Source organism: Emys orbicularis, chromosome 5, assembly GCF_028017835.1.
Source record: "Emys orbicularis isolate rEmyOrb1 chromosome 5, rEmyOrb1.hap1, whole genome shotgun sequence".
NCBI lineage: Eukaryota > Metazoa > Chordata > Testudines > Emydidae > Emys > Emys orbicularis.
In genome coordinates, this window is record NC_088687.1 from 13,282,460 (window position 1) to 13,306,047 (window position 23,588).

Consider the following 23,588-nt stretch of genomic DNA (forward strand, 5'->3'; position numbering starts at 1 on the left):
TACATGATGCATGGCTTTTGCATTTTATTTACTGTAGTCATGATAATTTACAAGATTTTTCTCTAATTTTATGTCCTAGTTTTGTTGTGTGGTTAGAAAAATGATTTGTCTTTTTCTCTCTGATTATTTTTTAAACTCTAAACAACTAATGATTTGTAAGTGATACACTTCCAGGATAACAATAACATCCACATCATGATTCATGTCTCACTCTAGGAAACTAAAGTATCTCCCAAAGTGCATGAATGTCTTAGCTGTTTGTTATCAGATGTTTTATTGTGTCGTCTGTTCTCCCTTACCTTGTAATGGTGGTTCGATTGTTGCACCTTTTTTCTAATCCTTGAACCCCAGAATCAGACGGAAAGTGTTTGTAAAGTCAGCATGTGTGGGTAGAATATAAGTATACAAAAGAAAACAACCTTTCAAAAAGTAATATTGACTTTCCCTTTCTAGTAATCACTGTGCTGCAAAACCCAAAGATTTCACAACCATGGCACTACAAAGACGTATAATGTTACTGTTATGCTAACATGCCCTACAATACCCAAAATACTTGTTTAGGCCACCTCCAAAACTTTCTATGAAAACTAATAGGATTGGCCATTTTAAAGGTTTGGCTTGAGTCTAGAATTAAGCTAAAGTTTATGTAAAATAAAATGTATATTTACATCTATCTAACTTCATCTGATCCACCTGCATTAGGAGATACAGATATTGGCAGTATATACATTGTCAATCTCTGTCTCCTCAGACTGTAGTTTGGTGGCAGTAAGGGTTTAATGTAGCAATTGCAGCTTTGGGTATAGCCTCCAGTCCCTGAGCTGATGGAGTTGTAGCACTTGCCAAAGGTGATCTGCTTTAGATCCTTGAAAGGAGTATCATCCATTCCCTGAGCACGGATTTATGATGAGTTTTTGGCAAAGCCTCTACTCTTTGGGTTGGAGGAGGAGGCATGCTAGAGAGAGATGGGTTCAGGAGTGTTGAATGGAAGAGACAGGACTTTAGTATTTTTGGATTAGGAATAGCAAAATCTCCTCAATTCCCAAGGACCCACTGCAAAACGCAACATTTAAAATAGTAAGCAAAAAGAGATTTTTGAAAAGGGCTTTATAGAATGCTACTTGTCTCATTTCATGTGAACCCCAATGACTGCAGATTACATGACAAGAAGCACAATTGCCACTGTTTTCGATTCCTTTTAGCCATTAAGAACCAGGCTACTGGACACTATATTCTGAACAGGAAAGGGGAGGAGGCCAAGTCACGGTCCTTCATTGAACTTGGTGTGGAGTGGGAATACAACATAGAAGATGACATCGAAACTCTTCATACTGATGGCCCTTTGCATGATGCTGTTGTTATATTGGTAAGTTATGTCAAGGGCTTGTTTTTTTATTATTGTTGTTGTGTTTCTGTGTGGCCAAACTACTTATTTTTATTAAAAATATGTTAAATCTTATAGTGGGATAAGTATGTAATCTCTCGGAAAATGCGCATGCGTGTAAAGTTTTTTTGAGAGAGCTGATGAGCAGAAGCTCTGCCCACACTAGCAGTAAGAGTAGTTTTACTGACATTCGCTTTGAGGTAGTGTGCAGTGTCCACACTACTACGTCACAAGCACCCATTTATTCATACAACAGTAACAAGCTAACCATACGCCTAGTACAGTGCCTCCTGACATCAAGGGCCATTGGATCAGGTCCCATATTAGTCAGAACCATGTTTGGGACCAGCCCCTCCCCCAAGCAGAGTAGGAATGTGACCACGCAGCATAGCCAGTCTATCCAGCTCCATGTAGTTCAGCAATCCAGAGCTAGGAAGGGTCAGTATTTGGTCTTATGTAAACTCTCCCAGTTTAGACTCATTAGAGGCATATTTTTCTATGTTGATCTTACTTATTTTTGTACTAAATTTGAAGATAAAGATCAATAAGTTTTTCAACTACTAAGCACCGCCTACATTTCCAGATACTGGTTTGTAGACCCAGAAAAGAATAAATATGTGCTCCATTTCTATTGGATCTTTTATAGGTCATTCCTCAAGAGAACGACACAAGATCTAGCCTGACTTACAAATACATCATTCATGAGGATTCAGTACCCACTATCAACAGTAACAACGTTCTTCAGGATGAAATAGATACTTTTGAGTGGGCTTTGAAGAGCTGGTCCCAGTGCTCCAAACCTTGTGCTGGAGGTAAACAAAGATGCAGCAGCTTCTAGTGATTCATGTTAAATTAGGAGGAAGAAAAGGAGTTGTGGGTTGCCCAAGTTGAAACACTTGAAATGTCTAGTTTTTGGAAAGTGTTGCACTCCATCCTGTGAAAGTGTCTAAATTGGGCACCAAAAAACTGCTGGTACCCAAAATCAGCTTTTGGAAATGTAGATCTTGATGTTTATTTCAATGCAGTATGAACTTTCTGTGGCATTTGTGGTACTCCTGACAGTTCGAATGGGAAGTATCATAAATGTCACAGTAACTTGAATTACTTCAGTGTGGCCTAGTGGATAGTTCCCTGGACTGAGACTCAAGAAACCTGGGTGCTGTTCCCAGGTGAGCCACTCACCTGCTGTGTGAACTTGGGTAAGTAAACTCAGTTTCCCTTGGGTAAAATCCTATTGCCTGAGTGATTCAGGTGGTCAGAATTTGATGATTGTAATGGTTCCTTCTGGCCTTAAAATCTATGAAAATACCATGATTTTAATAGCATCATTATCTCTATAGTATACTGTAGAGTTACTCCAGATAATTCTGAATTTTATATCCCCAAACCATTTTGTGCTTGACATTGTAACGAACGGCAATAGTATTTAAATATAATGTAAATGTCTTTCGGACGGATAATCATAAAATAGTCCACAAACATTGTGTTTAAACAGAAGTGTTTAAGAAGGGGCAGGACATTTTTACTAATTTTCACACAAAGTTACTTTCTGAAATATTTTCAAGGTTTCCAATACACGAAATATGGGTGCCGAAGGAAAAGTGATAACAAAATGGTTCACCGCAGCTTCTGTGAAGCCAGCAAAAAACCAAAGCCTATTCGTAGAATGTGCAATCTGCAGGAATGCACACAGCCACTGTAAGTATGGATGGATGAAATGTGGGTCTCAAATGAGAGTTCACGATTCTAAGAAATGGTCAGAGGGAAAAGAGGAGAATAAAGACCATGGACTTCAAGAAGGCAGACTTTAGCAAACGCAGAAAATTGGTAGGAAGATCCTGTGGGACGCAAGTCTAAGGGAAAAAAAGCATTCAGGAGAGTTGGCAATTTTTTTAAAGACATCATTAAGGGCACAAGTGCAAACTATCCCAACGTGTAGGATAGATAGGAAGTATGGTAAGAGACAAACCTGGCTTAACCAGGAGATTTTCTTGAATTTCAGGTTGTTGAAGGAGAGAATACATTTATAAAGTTTACAGATACCATCAAGCTGGGAGGGGTTGCAAGTGCTTTGGAGGCTAGGATTAGAATGCGAAATGGTCTGAAATAAATAGGAAGAAATTCAGTAAAAGTAGTACACTGAGGTAGGAATAATTAGTTGGACAAATACAAAATGGGAAATGACTGCCTAGGAAGGAGTACTGCAGAAAAGAATCTGCGGATTTTACTGGATCACAAAATTATATACGAGTCAAGAATGTAAGACTTACACACACACACACACACACACACACACACAAGCAAACATCTTTCTGGGATATATTGGCAGGAATGTTGTAAACAAGACATGAAAAGTAATTCTTCCACTCTACTCAGCACTGATTAGGCCTCAACTGGAATATTGTGTCCAGTTCTGGGCACCACACTTTGGGAAAGATGTGAATAAATTGAAGAAAGTCTAGAGGAGAGCAACAAAAATTATCAAAGGTCTAAAAAACACATGACCTCCAGGGAAAGATTAAACAAACCCAGTTTTTTTCAGTCTGGAGAAGAGAAGACTGAGGGGGACATGAGAACACTCTTCAGGTACATAAAAGGTTGTTATAAAGAGGAGGGCGATAAATTGTTCTCTGTAACCACTGATGATAGGACAAGATGTAATGGTCTTCACTTGCAGCAAAGGAGACAGTAGGAAAAATTTCTTAACTGTCAGGGTGGTTAAGCGCTGGAATAAATTGCCTAGAGAGCTTGTGGAATCTCCATCATTGGAGATTTTTAAGAGCAGGTTAGACAAACACCTGTCAGGACGATCTAGACCAGGGGTCCCCAATGAGGTGCCTGCGGATGCCATGGCGCCCGCGTACTGGCCGGCGGATGATGGAGGTAGTAGCTTGCCCAGGCCCGGCTCAAGGGCCTGGGGACTGCTGCTGGGATACAGAAGGTTGTTTCCATCTCATGGCAGGTTTGCTGCCAAGAATTTGATGGTCATCTCATTTCAGTTGTTAGTGGACACTTGTCACTAATGGGGCGTGCTCAGTACAGAGGCTAAAGGATGAATAGGCACAAAGTTTAAACTACCCTCTTCCATTTAGAGGTGCTCCTTGAAGTCAAGATTAAGAAAAATTAGTGGGGAAGCCTTGGAAAGCTTTATTCTGGATGAAATTCCCCTCTGTGAAGAGGGTCAGCACAAAGCCCTCTGTGGCACTGCCTGGGGTTAAGTGGGATTTATGTGGTACAGAGGTCTTGTGCTTACTGGCTGACAATGGGTGGGTTGCATCCTCTGTGCATAGACAGATGCATTCAGTCTACCTTGCTGGCAGTTTCATTTCTTTCATGAGCACTTGGAAAAATGAAATCAGTCTTGGCAGCACTCATTTCTCTATTGCTCAGAGTACAATAATGGGTGTGTTAACTCTGATGGAAAAGTCCCATAGAATTTATCTAAAATGAAATGTCCAATAGAAAGCAGCAGTAGGTAGAACAGAATTATGCTCCTGCTGTAGAATTCCAAAGGTTGGTTTTAACAATTCTATATAAAGATTCTCTATTAAATTCTATTGGATTTTTCCATAAGAGCTGCTTAGTATTCCAATGTATGCCCCTGAGGCAATGTGACTTGTACGTAAGTCAAGCAGAGCAGAATTTAATCTATTTATCTACTGCACTGTACAGTAACCAACTAGGGATTGTTTAAATGTATGATGGCACTTTTATTTTTAACCCCCCTCAGTTGGATAGCAGATGAATGGGAATACTGCACAAAAACCTGTGGGAGTTCTGGTTACCACATCCGTACTGTGCGCTGCATTCAACCTCTTCACGACGGCGCAAACCGCTCGGTCCATATCAAGTACTGTAGTGGGGATCGCCCTGAGAGCCGCAGGCCATGTAACAGAACGCCATGCCCTGCGCAGTGGAAAGCTGGACCCTGGGCTGAGGTGGGCAAGCAGTATTCTACTGTGGACCATATATCTTTGGAGCTGACAGACATTTCCTTAGCAGTAAATGAACAGCTGTACCTTTGCCAGTACCATGTGCCTGCACTGTCTTTGGGGTTAAGAGCCTCTGGCTGCAACTTTATTGAACTTCAGAGTCTTAAATAGTGACCTGGAAGCCCACAGGCTTTGAGGTCTCCATAACCCTGGAAAGCAAAAGGGCTCTCACTTCTCCTGGAATTAACAAAAAAATCAAGATGTCAAAGCCTGCAAACCTAGGTGAAAAATTTCATTATGAATTTTCATGAAAAAAAAATGTTCTCCAATTTCTCAGCAATGCTTTTGAGACAGCAGAAGTTTTTAGTTGCTTTTTGCCTGCAGCAAGACTTTCTGGAAGTTTTTGGTTTATAAAGAAACAACTGAGCCTTGTAGATAACGGCTGTAGCAATAATCTTGATCTTTGACTTTTCTGTGCTCGTGTCACAGTGTTACTGTTCCCTTCATACTTTGTACCAAATGGAGGTTAGATTTCTGCTAGAAATAGATGCCTGGGAAGGGAATGCCCCCTTACCCTCTTTGTGGACTTCCCACATTGAGACTCACAGTATGAGGAGGAGGACTGGTAGTAAGGGTGCCAACTAGGAACTCAGGAGATCTGGGTTCAAGTCCCTGCTGTGCCACAGATTTCCTGTCTGACCTTGGGCAAATCACTTAGTCTCTCTGTGCTTCTGTTCCCCATCTGTGCAATGGGGATAGCACTGCCCTACATTACAGGTTGTGAGATGCTCAGATCCTACAGTAATGAGGGCCAAATAAGTACCATAGATACGTATAGCAACCTCCGTGGGGCTGCTACTCCCCCCTCGCCTGTATGTTGGGAGGAGTGGGTAAGTGGGGCAAGGAACATGGGGGAGTTATGTCTCCTCCCCCACCTCCCAGCGTAGTAGCTAGCACAGATGGGGAAGAAAGCTGTGCTAAGTAGAAGTCTGGTACAAGTGATTTTCTCCCAGAGCAAGGGGGAAACCAAAAATCAAATTGGCTCGCTCTGAGAATCACCATTTGGCCCCGGTCAGCTCCTTTGGCAGTGCAGCTCTGTGCTGCCTCATACCCCAGCCTTTAATGCTTGGATTTTCAGAACAGACAAAAACTACTAGCAAAATTCAGAATATGTGACAATAAAAAATTAAACATTACAGGAAAGGAGGAACACCCCACTCTGCCCAACTGCTGTCCCCGAGGCAAATGTCAACCTCTACAAAAACTCCTATCAAAAAGGAATTTACAGCAGACCCTGAAGGTCACCCATATCAGGCTATTCCAGACGATGTCGCCTTTGTGACATACCTGTAAGATAATTGCATGTTGCTGGGGCCAGGCATAACGTAGTAAAATACCTTGTATCTGTTCTGTAGTGTTCTGTGACCTGTGGGGAAGGAACTCAGTCCAGGCAGGTCACATGCCGTGCTGGTGACCAGTGTGATGGAGAAAAACCTGAATCAGTGCGGGTTTGTAAGCTTGCTCCCTGTAATGGTAAGTAAACTTCCTGAATAACTGCACTGGCAATGGGAGCAACAATTCCTGTTTCAGTGTAGGATGCCCACTTACTACAGAGGTGGGCATAGGCAGACAGAAATGCCAGGGCCAGATCTCATTCTTTTACGATTAACTGAAAGAACAAAACAAGAAGATGATGATCTTTGAAGTTCTAACAGAGCTTTAATTTAACAGCTATGTTTTCTGGGCTACTGTGTACAGTACATTGCCTTTGGAGACAAGATGCAGTACAAGTACTGTAAATAGATGAATAATGTTGTGAATACCTCGCTTATACAGTGTTGTGGTGCTACAAACTGATATGCGCACCTTGCCTTTCAATTGTCTTATGCTACAAAATATATCCTGTGCTTTAGCCCAGAATTTTTTTCCTGCTATCTCACTTTTTAATCCTGTACATAATTGACATAAAAACAGCTCAACTGTGAAACTGACCATATGGAAAAACATGGCTGAGATCTTCAATAACCAGTGTCTAAAGTCCACTTCTAGCCTCCTCAACAAGTTTGGCCTAATTTGCAAAAATGTTGAGCACTCTCATCTCTTGTTAACTTCAGAGAGAGTTACAGGTGCTCAATGACTCTGAAAATCAGGCTCCTCTCTGAAGGTGCCTAAATATTGAGTTTGAAAATTTTGACCTAAGTTCCATTTACAGAATCTTTAGCACTGATAACCCAGAAAGAATCCTGCTTTAAACACTAGGGGGAAGCAGAGCTTTAGCTACTCTACAAGAAGCAGTATTACAATTCTTCTGTATCTTAAGGGAAAGATATTTCTTTATGAAGTGACTTTTTTTCTTTAAAGACTGAGACTTCCAAAATAAAAGAATGAAGCTTTGATCCTGTAAATTCTTATGCATGTGCTTAAATTTACACAAGAATAGTTCCAGTGATTTCTTAAACATGTGAGTAACTGCAGAATACGGGGCCACATTTCTGTTTCTGAAGTGGATCATTTAAAGTGTAGGAGTCAGACATGCAAATGTGGAGGCGAAAAGCTTTGTATTCTAAGGGGAGGCTGAGATCGACATGTTACCATTTTGGGAGAGTACCTGGATTTGTGATTATAGACTTACGTAATGTAGGCTGGGATTTTCAAAGGCACTGAAGTGAGTTAGGTGTCAGAGGGATTTGGGCATCTCACTTCCTTTGAACATCCCAGCCATTTATTTCAAATACAACCCAGCATTGTAACCATTGAGAAACCAGTAGCAGCAGAATGAGGATCAGCACCTACATTTCTGCCCTGGCCTAGTCTCTAAAATCCCAGAGGGGATGTCAGGCCAGGAAATTTGTATAATCCGAATATTTCTTCTCAAAATATTATGTAAGGTGAAGCCATAGAAGCCTCCAGGAACCTCTCAGAGTTAAATCCCCTGAACAGTAATAAGAGGGTGCAACATTTCTAGGCTGTAAAATTTCCCTGCAGGATGATTACTTCTTATTTCTATTGTTACGGTACATCTCCATGATGAAATCTGATCCATCGGAGACAGTTAATCGTCACAGCCTTATAAATTATTGAACCTCCACCACAGTATGATATCCTGATTGATGTATACAATACAGTGCTTGGGAGAATTAAATCCCAAAGTTGGACTTCACCTCTGTGCAGATCCCCAGCACAAGGCCTATGTGTTACGTAAGTCCCCATAAATGGGCTTATGTGGGACTTGAATGGCCCCTGTAGTGACCATCTGTGCAGGGGTGAAATTCACCCCCGGTTAAAGTTCTGTTTTTATTTTATAAATGTTTAAAATACACCGATCACTCAGGTGTCTGAGTATATGAAGCATGTCTGGGTTAGTCACTGGGAGGTTTACAAATCCCTAGATTGATGCTCCAGGTAGAATAGACCGAACATTTATCAAAACATGATGAAACACCTATTAAACAAAAACTTAACTAGCAAAGAAAACTATAGGGCAGTGTTACAGTTTTAAGCAGCAGATCTACACTAAGCACTGAGCTATAGGAAGATATTATACAGTGGTAGGGCATACATAATTATATGCTGCCAAATCATGCCCTTCTGTAGCAAAAGTGAAGCAGGTGGTATAGATTCTATTCCTCAGCCCCACGGGTGCTGCATTTCTCTGAGTGCCCAGGAACGTATTCTGCCTGTGTGCCCAGCTCAAAAATTTGGACCATAATTTTTACTAGGGGGAAGATTTTCAAAGGTTCAAAATGGAGTTAAGTGCCCAATTTCCATTAATTTTCATTCAGCCATTATAGTAGGTAGTTCTCATTATTCTTCTGGGTCAAATATTCAAATAGAATCTCTGCTTTCCACTCCAGTTCTAAATATGGTTTACAAATCATTATATAGCTATGTTTCTGTGCACTACGGTTATTTTATAATAGAATGTGATAAACTCTTTATACTCCTGCCATTTGATATATTTAATTATTATGTAAATATCAGATAATTCCATCATCATTAAAATTGGAGTAGTCGCCTTTTTCTGAGCATTAAACTCTTGCCTTCAGAGGGTTCGCTTCAAGATTTTTTGGAGTAACATAGAAAACTTACCATTTTGTTTACACACCTAAGTGCTATATGTAACACATTTTTATTTCTCTTCCTCTGTATTTTATAATTAAAGACATCTGCCATCAACTTTCTCCTTCCAGGGTCTTTAAATACCCTCTGGCCTATTTCTGAATTTAGTTAGATTTTCCTGTCGGAACACTGTCTGCAAGTACTGTACAAATTTTGAGTATTATATTTACTGTGACAATGCTGCCTTTTCACTGATCTGCAGCATACCTGTAGCATTCCCAATAAGACTTCTATGGTAATTGTTAGGCTCTACTAAAAGTATCCTATAGTAGCGATAAAGATTCCTTAGAGAGCCGATATGCTTTCTCACGTCTTCCTCCCCTAGTTACCATGAAACAAATAAAATGTGAAAAGGAGAATTTTTACCATGAAAACCAGCAGAAGGATACAACAGCCTATATACTGAATAAGAAATGGTTGACTAGGTGGTGCAGAATTAACCTAAAAAGTAAAAGAAAGGGACTACGTGAGTACACAGCTCAAAGATTGTACTTATTTCACTGGAAGTAGATAAGTACAAAATCAAATCTTTGCACTATACAATGGATGTGATAAATTCAAGCCCTCTAAAACCTACATCAGTGACATCAGCTGTCAGAAATTGGAACAGATCAAGTGCATTGTCTACAGGTAAAAACAAATTAATTGCTTGGTACTTTTTGATGTATTTGGCAACCTCTTCAAGGGTATCTGTGGAACTTGCACTTAAACTAGATGTAAATAAGTGCATAAATTATAAATGTATTCTTAACATAAACTTTGCTATATTTTCCAAAACAAGTGCTTTTAATAATATGGAAGCACTAGCTGTTTAGTGTAGCATACACAGATCAATAATTACTTGTGTATATGCAAAGATTTGTGTTTTGACTTTTGTGTTCTAGTTTGAATTATGAAGAAGGTGCTTTAATTTCCCATGCTGATGTCCTCCTCAAAATTTTTTTATAGAGGCATGATGCTGCTTCACAGACAGAGTTATTGTTCACTGCCAGAATTGCAGATTTAACAGTAGGTTTGCCTGGAAGCAAGGAAGTTTTTATCAAGGAAGAATGTCAGGATTGGGCCTAGTGAATAATGAAAATGCTAATATTGGCACAATTTGTCAATGGCATGACTTCGTATAAGCCGGCTCCTCAGCTGTTGTAAGTGTGGGCAGACCAGAACTGGAGTCAATGGAACTAAACTAATTTACAAGCCAGCTGAGGATCTGGCCCATTTGTATTTTGAATTTAAATATGGCTGTTCAGCACCCTGTTGACATGAGGTGAGGTAACATCCACGGGCTCATGAAAAAATATCGCAGTGCAGCCAGCAAATTTAAGTAGTGATTGTACACCCCATCTGTTGCTTATTAAAATGCCAACTACATAAATACTAACTACGACTGTCAGACCAAAAGCTAAAACACGCCTTTTTGATAGTTTGGCTTTTAGTTTTATCTTTGTCACCTCTCTAGCTTATAATTATGCCTTCTGCTATTTAAATAAAATCTGTCGCTACCATTTCAAATAAACGACAGCACATCAGAAGCAGTCTGTTAACGTACACTGTGTGCTGGTAACACTCACAACATTGGAATCGTCATTTAGGACACCAAGCAGCTCATCTGTCTCTCCATTAAAATATTTCACAAGAGTGAACAATAGTAAGTTTGTAAGTTCTCAGCCTAAGGGGATCCAATCCTGCAAGGTGTTGGACTCCTGCTGCTGAGTGCCCTCATTGTGAAGTCAGTGGGAGCGGAGGATGCTCGGCACACTGCAGGCTTAGACCCAGTGAGCTGAACCCAGGCCTAGATGGTGTTCCATTGAAGCCAGTGGACGGCGAGGGTCTATAATTCTCAATGCAGGATTGTGGCTTCCAGTGCCTGTTCAGCAGGGTGTAGTTCAAATCTTTTTTTCTGGCTACAGAGGACAACATTTTATAATATCAGCATGGTAAAAAGGCTGGAATTTCACAGCACACCTACACGTAAGCTAAATATTAATGCGATCAATGCCTATGAAATTCTGAGTTGTTATATATCAATCCAGTACAGTAGAAATTACCAACGTGTTAGACTGATATAGGGGGGGAAGGGGCAGAATTACCCATCTCCTGATTTTTGAGCTCCCCAAGGAGTACTGTTAATTTCAAATTCCTAGGGCCAAATTCTGCCCTGCTGTCTGTCTCTTATGTTCACAGAGATTTGCCAGAGGCATAAGCCAAGGAAGAATTTGGCTCCTGCCCCTAGACAGGACAAACATTTTAAAAGGTTAATTAATGTTCGCATTTCGGCTCAGCTTAACAGAATTACTGAGCTACTTGTACCTTGATATGGTTGATTATGCCAGACTGCAACATTTAATACCTCTCAGGATTAGTCCCAGGTCTGCAAACGCTGAAGCACATGCTTAACGTTCTTTGAATTCAGTTGGATTATTCACACTCAAAAAGCGCATACAAGTTTCCAGGATCAGGGTCTTAGATTGTGATTGCTTTCTAACAGCCAAAACAAAAAATGACCTCCACTAATTTCAAACCATCATGCGATTTTGTCCAGTGTATCTACAGCCTCTACACTTTTAGCTAAATAATTCTGTTCTGTTGATAAGATATCTCATGCATGCTCAAAGGAAAACTGGCATCTTGTCTGAGCCCTCCCAGGAACGTACGTCCCATGCACCAACCCTAGAGGAAACTTATGTCTTATGTCTGGTAAAAGATTGCTTGGGTTATCAATTATGTTTAGGTCACTGAAGACCTCAAAAACATGGTTCATTTAACTGCCAACAATTTTTTTTAAAGAACGCCTGAAAAGACTCTTTCAGAGATTCTACCTGGGATTTCCTTTCCTTCAAGAGAGAGTCCATTCTGGGCCCAGTCTTGTTGACAGAGGGCAAAACCAGAAGGGATCATTTCAAGTCTAATTATGATGATGTGTAGGACTGCATCTGCTAGGGTGTGGAAGAGCTACCAAATTTTATACAATAGCATATTCTGCATGTACTGGATCTGGTCTTCCCCAAGAATGGGTCATACTTTTCTACATGCAGAGAGATCTGTTTCCTGCGCAAGGGAGCCAACACTTTCAAAGGTGTCCAGTGATTTTGGCCCCTCAGTTTGTGGGTATCCAACTAGAGACCCTTTAAAGGGCCCGATTCTCAGAGGGCAGGTGTTGAACACTTTCCGAGAATCAGGTCCCCCTCCAGCATCTCAGATTGGGCCCCCGGTCATCAGGCACTTTTCAAAATGTCGGCTTTGGCCTCTGAACTTTCGAAAGGCTGCCCTGCATGCTTTCCCCAGGTTTACAGTCAATATTGTGCTTGTTTTGCAGATGAGCCCTGCCTGAGAGACAAGTCAATATTCTGTCAAATGGAAGTGCTCGCACGCTATTGCTCCATCCCTGCCTATAACAAGCTGTGCTGTGAGTCTTGTAGCAAGCGCAGCAGCACCCTCCCGCCTCCTGACCTTACTGAAGCTGCTGAAACCAAAGAGGAAGTGATGTTCCATCCTAGTGACCTACCTAGGGCCTTGGCGATGCCGACATCTTTAGTACCTCAGCACGCAGATGTCGCTGATGAGAACAGAAGTTCTGTAGGCAGGATGCCTCCTAGGGAAGAGGACATAGATTTACTTGTTTCTACATCAAATAGTAAGTCCAAAGGTGCTGAGTTACCCCAGAGGAGAGCTTACCAAGCAGGAAGTCAGACTTCTAGGCTGATTGCAGTGCCATATCAGTCACCTACCAAGATTGGCAATCTGTCCCCATAATGCATCAGCCTTGGCAGCCATTGTTCCCATGGTAGCAGTTAACAACACTTCTACAGGTGCTCTTTCTCCAGCTAGAACCTCAAGGAAAAATAAGAAGCATGTTGAAAAGAGACATGCTTTGAGATCATCCACGGTGGAAAGATAAAAGTGAATGCAAAAAGGAGGATAGTAACAGAAATCTTTTGTTCAGGACACCATGGTGCATGCTGCTTTCCAGAAGCAGAACTCTCTACAGGTCATTTTAGTTGTAAATAAAAAACAAAGTGCTGGTTCACTTTCTAGTTGCTGCCATCCTCCTACACTTCATTATCTGGTTAGCTTGAATGCATGGGAGGAAAGCACCAAAGAATATTCACATCAATGAAAGAAAGTTGCCGAGTGTGGTGGTCATTCTCTAGTATAGGAAAAGTGGCCAGAGCCTATTTTGCACATCAGCTAATTGTTTTTATTTTTAAAAGATCACATGGGGGGGGGAACATCACCACCAGAAGAGGTACCAAAAGTTTACACTTTTACAAAATATTTTTGCAGTGGAACATCAGAATCCATAAGACTTGTATTGCTAATTTATCTATATAAACAAATATTGTATGAGCAAATTTTCAGCTGTTGTGTATATACTGTATATTGCAGAAAAATCAGTATTATTTTTAAGAGTTTTGTGCTGTCAAACAATTGTTTACCTATGTTACATTTCTGGACATTTACTAGGTGCCTGCCATTGAGTACTGCCTTCCTTACATTCCAGGAGTTGATTTTCAAAGCAGCATTTTAATTAAAAGAGGAGCTCCATTTTAATATAGCTTACAGCTACTGACCTTAGGAAGATCTTTATTTTTAATATCAACAATGTGATGCTTTCTTTTTGAGGGGAGAGGGGGAACTGCCATCTTACTGGTCCAAACCTACTCATCACCTACCAATTAAAAAGTCTGTTCAGCAGCATAACAATTTTAAATCCCAGGTAGAAGAAACTGACGAAATGTGCCAGTGAAATCAATGCTAACACCCCTACCCTCTACTTAGCAGGCATTGTTTAGGTCTAGAACTAGCAGTGCCTTCTCTGAATTTTCCTTTTGCCTAAGAGGGACAGACTAGTGTAGTACGTGAGAAAAGTAACTCTGTATATGTTATAAGTACTGTACTGTTCACAAGACCAATGTGAGTTGTGTTTTCTGGATGAGCTGTTTGCTTCTGAATCTGAAAGAGCATCACAGAGCTAGAGTAGGCACTAATAAGTAGTAGCTGTGGCAAGTTTTAAAATGGATGTTTTTCCTAATTAAAGCATTGATTTAAAGGCAAGAGAGATATTTATTTTTCAGCATGGTTCACCTTGAAATCTCCACAACCACAATGCATCTGACTGCAATAATTGCTAGTAATTTATGTCAATAACCATCCTTCTCAGTTCATCCAGTCATGCTCTCTCCTGTGTGTTGCTGTAAAGTACTTGTATATAGGATTGAGAACTAAAGATATTTATTAAAAGTTGAATTCTTGATAGTATTTTATGTACGAAATATTTACACTAATAGCAGTGACTTTTTCGCCAAGATAAAATAGAGAGATGTAATTAGATACATGTACATGCTATATCATATGCATAGAACAGAAATTGAAGCTAACTAAACTACTGTAGATGAATTGTTGGTCTAATTTCTTTTTTAAAAAAAATCTTAAAGCCATTGTCAATTACAAACATCTTTAGGTTTTTAAATAGTTTACTAAAGTTTGATGTGCAATTTTTGTCCTGTCTGAGCAAACTGTTTAATAAAACAGTGAATTTGCAGCACTAAAAATACTATGAAATATATTAGGACTCCATGGATCACATTTTGGAAACAGACTAAGAAATGTGTTTAGTAATTTTGTGGGATTGCTGAGATGACGTTAGAATGCAAATCTCTTTCAGGAAACCCTAATGTCAACTAGAATGTAAGTAAATTAACCCTCAAAAGAGAATAGGATCACGTCTGTCTTGCATTATGATGTTTGTAATCTAATCCACTGAAGTATTGACTCGATGCCTCTAAAGAATTGCTGCTACTTTTATGCAAGGCTTTTGAAGGTCTAAAGAAATTAGCATTATATAGATGGTGTACAGACAATCCCTGAGCCTCAAACAGACCAATAGGATATGTATTTGCTTCCTTGGAATTCCCCAGAAGTCAAATTCTCTCTCTCTCTATCTTTCACATATATACAATATGGATGTAGATACTCCTTGTACCTTTTTGCTTTCTTTTCTACCAAGCTAATTTCTCTTTCATTAAAGTGTACACTACTGATACTGTTTGTTGTATTGGGGAGCACCTAGCAATAAAAACTTTAACATGCCACTCTGTACTGTGGTTTGGTTTTTGGCTTAAGCTTCCTCCCCACAAAGTGGAGGCAGATTTACTTCCTTATCAAGCTCTTTGTCTTCTTGTAAAATACAAATTTGAACTTATTTTATTTAAATCTATTCAAAAACACAGCCAGCCTCCTGGGCTATCTTGAACTAGACAGCAGGCCTGGGGATAACAAGCGGCAGTCACAAAAGATGTCAGGCCAGATCCTCTCCAATCCCAAGATCCGCTCATCAGAGGAGGGAATGAGGCTGCGTGTGGCTCCCTGACTCTATAGGTCAACAGGTACCAGCCCCTAAGCAAGTTAGAGGAGCCTAGTCTTACAGTAGCCAGGTATGGTCTCTAAGGGTACAGCTGCACTGCAAAAAAAAGACCCACTGCAGCATGTCTCAAAACCTGGATCAACTGAGTTGAGCTTGTTCTACAGAGCTGAAAATAGCGTGGGCTCAGGCTGGAAACCTACCCGGCCCCCCTTCCTGGGTTTCAGAGCCCAGACACCAGTCTGACACCAAACAACATCACTGCTATTTTTAGCCCTGTAGCCTGAGTCCCGCGAGCCAGTTGACCTGGGCTCTGAGACTTGCTGACACTGTTTGGTTTGGTTTGGTTTTTGTTTTTTTGCACTGTAGCCATAGCCAGTGGTTCCCAAACTGGGGTTTGCACAATGTTACTGGGGAGTCGCCAGAAAAATTTCCTTAATGGCGGCCAGAGGACCCCAGGCATGGGAGGCAGCAGGTGGGATCCAGTTGCAGAGGAGACAACCCGAGCGCCGTGGAGTGCTGAGCGGGCAGCCGAACTCCGGGCAGTTAGGGCCGGCAGCCCGAGCCCCATGCAGCGCGGGGCCGAGCAGTTGGGGCTGGCAGCCCGAGCCCCAGTCAGCAGAGGGGCTGGCAGCCTGAGCCCATGGCAGTTGGGGCCGGCAGCCTGAGCCCCATGGAGTGCGCAGCCGAGCCCCAGTCAGCGGAGGGGCTGGCAGCCTGAGCCCCATGTAGCAGCATTAAGGTGCCTCAGTAATTCGATACTAACTCATTTTCTGTTTTGCTTCAGTGAGAGGTGAGTGAATCGTCTCATTCTCTAGTTTGTTGGTTGTTAGCATCACACTGAGGAGATTTAAACTTAAATCCCTGGAAATATTCATTTTTAGGAGGGAGTTCACGAGATTTCATGGGTTGTTAAAGTTTGGGAACCACTGGCCTAGGCCATATACCAGCTGAGGATCTGTGGAAAACACTAATGTACCACCCCTACCACTATGACATGCCCTCTAAACTTACTCCACCCATCCTCTGCCAGAACAATTCTCAGCTGGCCAGGTAGAGCTTCTAAGTTTGCACCACTCGGGCATTGGATCAGGGAACAGTTCCTGCCCCCCCCCCCCCATTTTTTTTTACTAGGTACATTTGTGGGTTTCAACTTTCTGGCACTTCTCCCTTTTTTATACTGTCAATACAAAAGGGTTATGATCAGAGGCTTTTTAGATGTTATAATCCTCAACTTTCTCAGTTGACAGGTAAAGATTTATAACTGCAATTGTGAATTCTCTGTGCTGCTCACTTCTTCACCTTTTAAAATGTGGATAATACTTCCGTGCCTTACTGTAATGCAGTGAGGATACATTCATTAGTGACAGTGATGAATAATACAGGTACTCAGATAATATAGTGGGGGCTTTAACATAACATGGAAGCATTAGATGTAAACTTGAATAGTTACTGTTGTATGCACCCTGCGGTACTGCAGAGGTAAAGATTTCCTTTGCTGTTAGAGTTTAGATTGATGAACTATGGGGAAAAAAAGTCGTATAATTTCCTAAAATTATGCCATTCCAATAGTATCCTGCAAAATTCTGATGACCCTTCACAGCTATGTTCACTTCTAAAGTCATGAGTTCAACATTAGTGTGGCATCTAATCAGCATTTCATTTAACATGTAGTTTTTCCCAAATAGAGATTACCTGGTGTGCCACGAGTGTTCCATATGCGCCGCCTCTGAGCGCTATCAGACAGTTGCCTGAGTTTCTGCAGGATGCACTCAAACAAACCTGGTTCGGCAGCATGAGAGGTGTGGACGCAGCCAAGCTTGTGAGACGGATAGGCTGCAATGCAGACACAACTCAAGCCATGTTTGGTGTAACATGGTCCGATGTGAAAGTCTTGAGACAGCTCCTGGCTGTTGCAAGACTGCATGTAAGCAATGAGATCAGCTGACAAGTCCATTAAGTTTCTGTTGTGAATATATTAAAGATGGTGAGCGTCTTTACTGATCTGCACCTGATTTTACTAGCTCTACTGGGGAATATTTGGGTTATAATTATTTATTCTGATTTTTCTTACCAAAAGCCAAAATCAGAAAAAAGCAACTATCAAGAGGCCATGTCTCTTAGTCAGTGTATTAGTTGTATACTAGCAATGGTTTAGTCTTAAAACCATTGGATTTATGTATTTATATTCACTTCAACATATAATCACCTGGGAAAGTCATTTGCTTCTGTATTCAGCCATGAATGATATTTCTTAAATATGATCCTGATGGTTTTAAGCTAATGCAAATAAGTGTGAACTAAGCATCAAATTGGAATTAAAATCCTGCAGAGAGTAATGAATTTACAATTGCATAAACAAGGATTTATTTTTGCAGGATTCACACCCATTAAATACCTCACTTGAATGTTAAAAAGCCTGATTAATCAAAGTCCAGCATTCAAACTGTCAGGATAAATTACCTGCAATTAGCAATAACAAGGGTGGTAAATTGTAATATTTTTTCCAATTGTGAAGACTGCAACCGAGTGATAGCTGGGAATGGTCATCTTTCTTAATTGGAAAATAAAAATCGTAACATGTCTCTTGCAACCTCAAGGCATTATCACACATTATCTTCTCAAATTGTCACAGTTCCAGCAAGACAGCAGGCAGTTTCCCTTGGGATAGATATATTAGCTTTTGGCCCTTGAAGAGCAGTAGAGAGAAATTCATGAAACTTAAACCCCTGGATCATGTGCTCCCCTCTGGTTATGTAAGCAGAGTGCCCTAAAGCTTAAGTGGTTCCCTAGGATGGTATCAGGGCACCATTTAGGGCTAATTTAGGAAGAATCCTTTCACTTTAGGATTTTAAAGCTACGTAGAGCATGTCCAGCCTTGGGTAGCTGTGAAGCTATATAAGGATGTAAAGTCCTGTTTTTCCCAAAGAAAATACATTTCCTATATTTTCCTAAGTAGCCTTTCTCTAGGATTACAGGGTTTCATATGAATTGGCCCCTTGAATCATAGTGAAAGGAAGAACAAAAGCTTTAAGTTCCATGTAAAAAGCTATGATCAGAGATTATTAAAGTGAAGAAGTGCAGTGTCAGAACCAAGTGGGTTTATTAGACTAACTAGCAATATTGTAAAGGCACCAAGTGTTGATAAAAATCCATGTCATCAGGCTGTGAAAATACAGAACTAGGCAGAACAGCTGCTGCTGAGGCCAAGGGCACTGATTTCACTTGCACCAGTATAACTGTGGTGTGACTGCTGACTTCAGTGGAGTCACGCTGGGTTTACACTTCTGAGAGTGATCATGCCAGATATGCTAATTTAAGACTCCATCTTGCAGGACTTGAGAGCAGTGGTGAGACACGTGTACAGCTGCCTAACGTGGTGCTTTGTTACCATCCATTAAACTGAAGGGCATGGGTATTGCAGGCAGGTGACATGGCAAGAATCCTCTGCCTAACATGGTCTCAGGAGACTTAAAATCCCCACCACCACCACCACCACACACAGGCCTTGCAAGATGGGAGGAGCTTTTTCAGAGGAACTCACTCGGCAGGGCAGGGCAGGCAGAATGTCAGCTTGCCAGCACACACCATTTCCATTCACTGGATTGCTGTGAAACACCTACGCCCTCTTTTGCCATCTTCGGCCCTGCCCTCCTTCCCGCCTCTGCTCTCCAGTGCCAAACTCCACGTATCAGAGGGGTAGCCGTGTTAGTCTGAATCTGTAAAAAGCAACAGAGGGTCCTGTGGCACCTTTAAGGCTAACAGAAGTATTGGGAGCATAAGCTTTCGTGGGTAAGAACCTTGCATCTGAAGAAGTGAGGTTCTTACCCACGAAAGCTTATGCTCCCAATACTTCTGTTAGTCTTAAAGGTGCCCCAGGACCCTCTGTTGCTTTTTACAAACTCCAAGTAGCTCACTCTCCTATAGGTTTGCTCCTGTTGCTGAGCCCTGCGTACATTTCTCCACACTGTGCCAAAGCCGCTCTACAGGGGTGTAGAGTGAACACAGAGACCTGAATGCTTTGGCTTTCCGCACCCTTTTCATCAACCTGCAGGATCAATCTATAATTTAGGGGACAGACAGGCTTTATCAGAAAACGTCTGCGTAAAAACATCAGCTTGCAGGGGCATGGTGCTCCTTCCTTAGCTGTGCTGTCTGGATGTCAAAGGAAAAGAGGCTCCATCAGAAGGAATATTATTTTAATCAAGATAGGAGCTTTCTGGAGGGTGATTGGCTGAAAGCAAATAGATATTTTTCTGTGCTCCAGTATGGAAAAGGAATCTTTGTACGAGTCCTTGCTTAAGAAAAGTCACATCTCATTAAGCACAGCTGAACTGCATCAACCTGTGACTATCGCACAGCCCAGATTGTCTGAAGGGATTCTGCTGGGTGGTTTTGCTATTATAATTCTTGGTGAAGCTATAACGCTTGCAGTGCTGCAAGAGAATATTAAGGGCTTTAAGGTCTTTGGATCCCATAAAACTTTCTCTGAACATATTCGACAGGAGTTTATCACCTTTCGGTCTCTCATTCGGGATTGGTTTCCCCTTCCCCTGTACGTAAAAAATAAAGCAATAATCTCTGTCCAAGTAGTGTCCATTTGTATTTGACACCACCCACTACATGATGCAGCTCATCTGGAATGTGATCAAACATGGTGATTGAACACTTCCTTGTAGGCAAATGAACTGTAGTCATCAGAGAAGTTTTCTGTTTTGTAGGAACATCCAAAGGCGTCTGGGGTAGGATAGAGCACTGGACTGCGGCTCAGGAGACCTCGGCTGTGTTCCTGGCTCTGCCACAGACCTGATGTGTGACTTTGGCCAAGTCAGTTAATCTACCCTGTGCCTCAGTTCCCCATAGGTGAAAGGGATAATACTCTCCTATCTCACATGCGTGTCGGGAGGAGAGAATTCATGAGTGCTTATGAGGCACTGAGCAGTACAGTGATGAAGGCCACGCAACCACTTGGGCAGATTTCTTCTTTTTCAAATGGATGCATTACTTGAAGTCTCAGCTTTCCCCATTATAACAACCCCCTCACTTCTCTCCACACCCTGTAGCATGAATCCTCCAAGAAAGGAGAGAGTGGCGCCATAAGGTGAAGCAAAGCCATGAACAGCATGCCAAGCAATAAAGTGAGCCGCCCTGGACAATAAGGATGTACCTGAAAGCATTGAGATTACACCTGAGCTGCCCTAAGAGCATGTTTCCAGCACCCTGGGGATGTTTCTCAGAGGCATGCCAGGAAAGCCATCCTATAGACTCCTACTACTGCTACTAACTCCTCATGGTTCTTTTCAGAGAAGTAATGAAAGCACCAGACCTTGCCTTGAATAGTTTACAGCCTAAATTAGACATACACAGCATACTTGGGCCTGCCTCAGCACCAGGTGATAATCTAGATGAACGCTCAAGGTCTCTTCCAGTCCTACATTTCTATGATGAAAGTACAAAGAAAGCAATGACCAAGAGACAGAACACGTGTAACAGAATCCCTTGTGCCCTCCCCCTGGTCCCTGATCCTGAGGCAGGCTCTTGCCTATTGTGTACATTAGAAGGAGCCTCAGGACTGCTTTAAACTATTCAGTTGTCTATAGCAATTTTCTTTTAGGTGGTACTTTATTTTGAAGCTGGTTATGGGATTTATGGGTACTTCACAACAGAGTTTTTCAATGATAAATTAGCACATATGCCTATTTTTATTCTATTCTTCTTTGGCCCATGAAGAGGCTGTTCCCAGGGTCTGGACAACCCATAGTTGATGAGGACCACATTCTGAAAGAACTCTTTCCCAAACCGCCTTGTCTGGGCTTCAAACAATTCCTCCACCCTTGCCAAGCTCATCGTTAGAAGCAAGCTCCCCACAGACCAGGAGCCATCAACTCCAAGCAGCATCAGACCCTGCCTGAACAGATGCAAAACCTGCAGACATGTCTCCAACTGCTATGATGATCAATACCCTCCCTCCCAAAATCCATGGGTCCTACACATGCCTATCCCAATGTGTGGTGTACCTCATCCAGTGCATCAAATGCTTCCACAACAACTGTGTGGGTGAAACCAGACAATCACTATGCTCTCAAATGAACAGTCACAGAAAAATGATGAAAGACAAAAACACCACATCACCCCTAGTGAACACTTTTCACCAAGCAATCGCTGCATATCTGACCTCCCAGTCCTTGTTCCCAAAGGAAACCTGTACAATACCTTCAACAGATGAGCCTGGGAGCTTAAATTCATACTCTACTAGACACTAAAAACCATGGACTTAAAGACACTGGTATTATGGCTCATTACAACAATTTGTAACACAGCCCACTTCTTGCTAACCCTTATTTGCCTACTTCTTTTTAAGTGGTCTCCTACAGCATGCGTGAATCCCTCCTGCTTAACAATCTGTCCTAACTTTTATTTAGCTGTGTGACGTTCCCCTCTGGTGTTATCCGGACCAGTGATCTGCTAGGTCACTCCAATCCTTGACTCTGGGAGCCAGCCTTACCCTGCACTGCTGTGAGAACCTCCGCTCCTGGGCTGTTCATGCACAGCCTCTGGCATGTAAGCTGCTCCTTTGATTGTGCAACCGAATGACACTAGCCAATATCTCCGGTCCCAGATACAACCCTAGGAACCTCCGTCTTGCAGCGTCCAGTTATGCCCACTGGACGCTGCAAGCTTATATGAGTTGGTCAATTTAACAAAGAAATTGATAGATACCAGACTTGTTATCCCAAGGGGAGTCTCTGACATGCTTCAGACCAAATGCACTGCTCCAGGGAGAATAAACAAACAAATTTATTAACTATAAAAGATAGATTTTAAGTGATTATAAGTCAAAGCACAACACGTCTGATTTGGTCAAATGAAATAAAAGCAAAATGCATTCTAAGCTGCTCTTAACACTTTCAGTGCCCTTACAAACTTAGATGCTTCTCACCACAGGCTGGCTGGTTGCTCGTCAGTCAGGCTCTCCCCTTTGATCAGCGCTTCAGTCACTTGGTGGTGATGTCTGTAGATGGAGGTGGTAGAGAGAGCATGGCAAACATCTCTCCCTTTCATCATGTTCTTTCTTCCCTCTTGGCTTTGCCACCCCCTCCTTCAGAGTCAGGTGAGCATTACCTCATTGCAGTCCCAAACTAACCAGAGGAAGGGGGGTGACTCACTCGAGAGTCCAACAGATCCTTTGTTGTTGCCTAGGCCAGTGTCCTTTGTTCCTGTGAGACTGGGCTGGGTTTGTCCCATACGTGCCCTGATGAGGTGTGAACCACCCCTTTGCTCTTGGAGAGTTTTTGCCTCGGCTTGCTTTAAGCTATGAGACACATGTTCATCCTCATAACTATACATGAAATTACAACCTATAACATTACTATAACATTACCATAACAACAATGCTCAGTTCATCATGAGCTTTCGAAGACACTTGATATGACAAACTTTGCATTGGATACCACACAATCATATTATAAGGATGAACATGGAGGTGCAAGTTTTCCCCCCCGAGGTACAGAACGTCACAAGCTGTGACACTCTGGTCACGTTCCCTAGACCTGAAGAGCAGCTCTGTGAAGCTTGAAAGCTTGTCCCTTCCACCAACAAAAGATGGTCCCATGTACCTTGTCTTGCTCATATCACCGAACCAACACAGCTCTAACAATACTGAAAACAGAGAAATAAAAGGCAGATCTGGCCATTTGCTAGTGTTTGATTATTCCTGCCATTATATTCATCAATTTCTGATCCATAATATGATTGATAAATGCAAAGTAATGCACATTGGAAAACATAATCCCAA

General features: G+C 41.7%; 1 protein-coding gene across 1 annotated transcript in view; it reads left to right on the top strand.

Moving 5' to 3' along the window:
- The window catches only part of ADAMTS3 (ADAM metallopeptidase with thrombospondin type 1 motif 3), a 187,677-nt gene extending 174,347 nt beyond the window's left edge, over positions 1–13,330 (top strand). The window contains 7 exon segments of the mRNA XM_065405119.1: positions 1,203–1,366; positions 2,031–2,196; positions 2,950–3,082; positions 5,115–5,322; positions 6,732–6,849; positions 12,749–13,179; positions 13,181–13,330. Of these exon segments, the coding sequence (XP_065261191.1) occupies positions 1,203–1,366; positions 2,031–2,196; positions 2,950–3,082; positions 5,115–5,322; positions 6,732–6,849; positions 12,749–13,179; positions 13,181–13,330 (1,370 nt within the window).
- Positions 13,331–23,588: the final 10,258 nt, after the last annotated feature.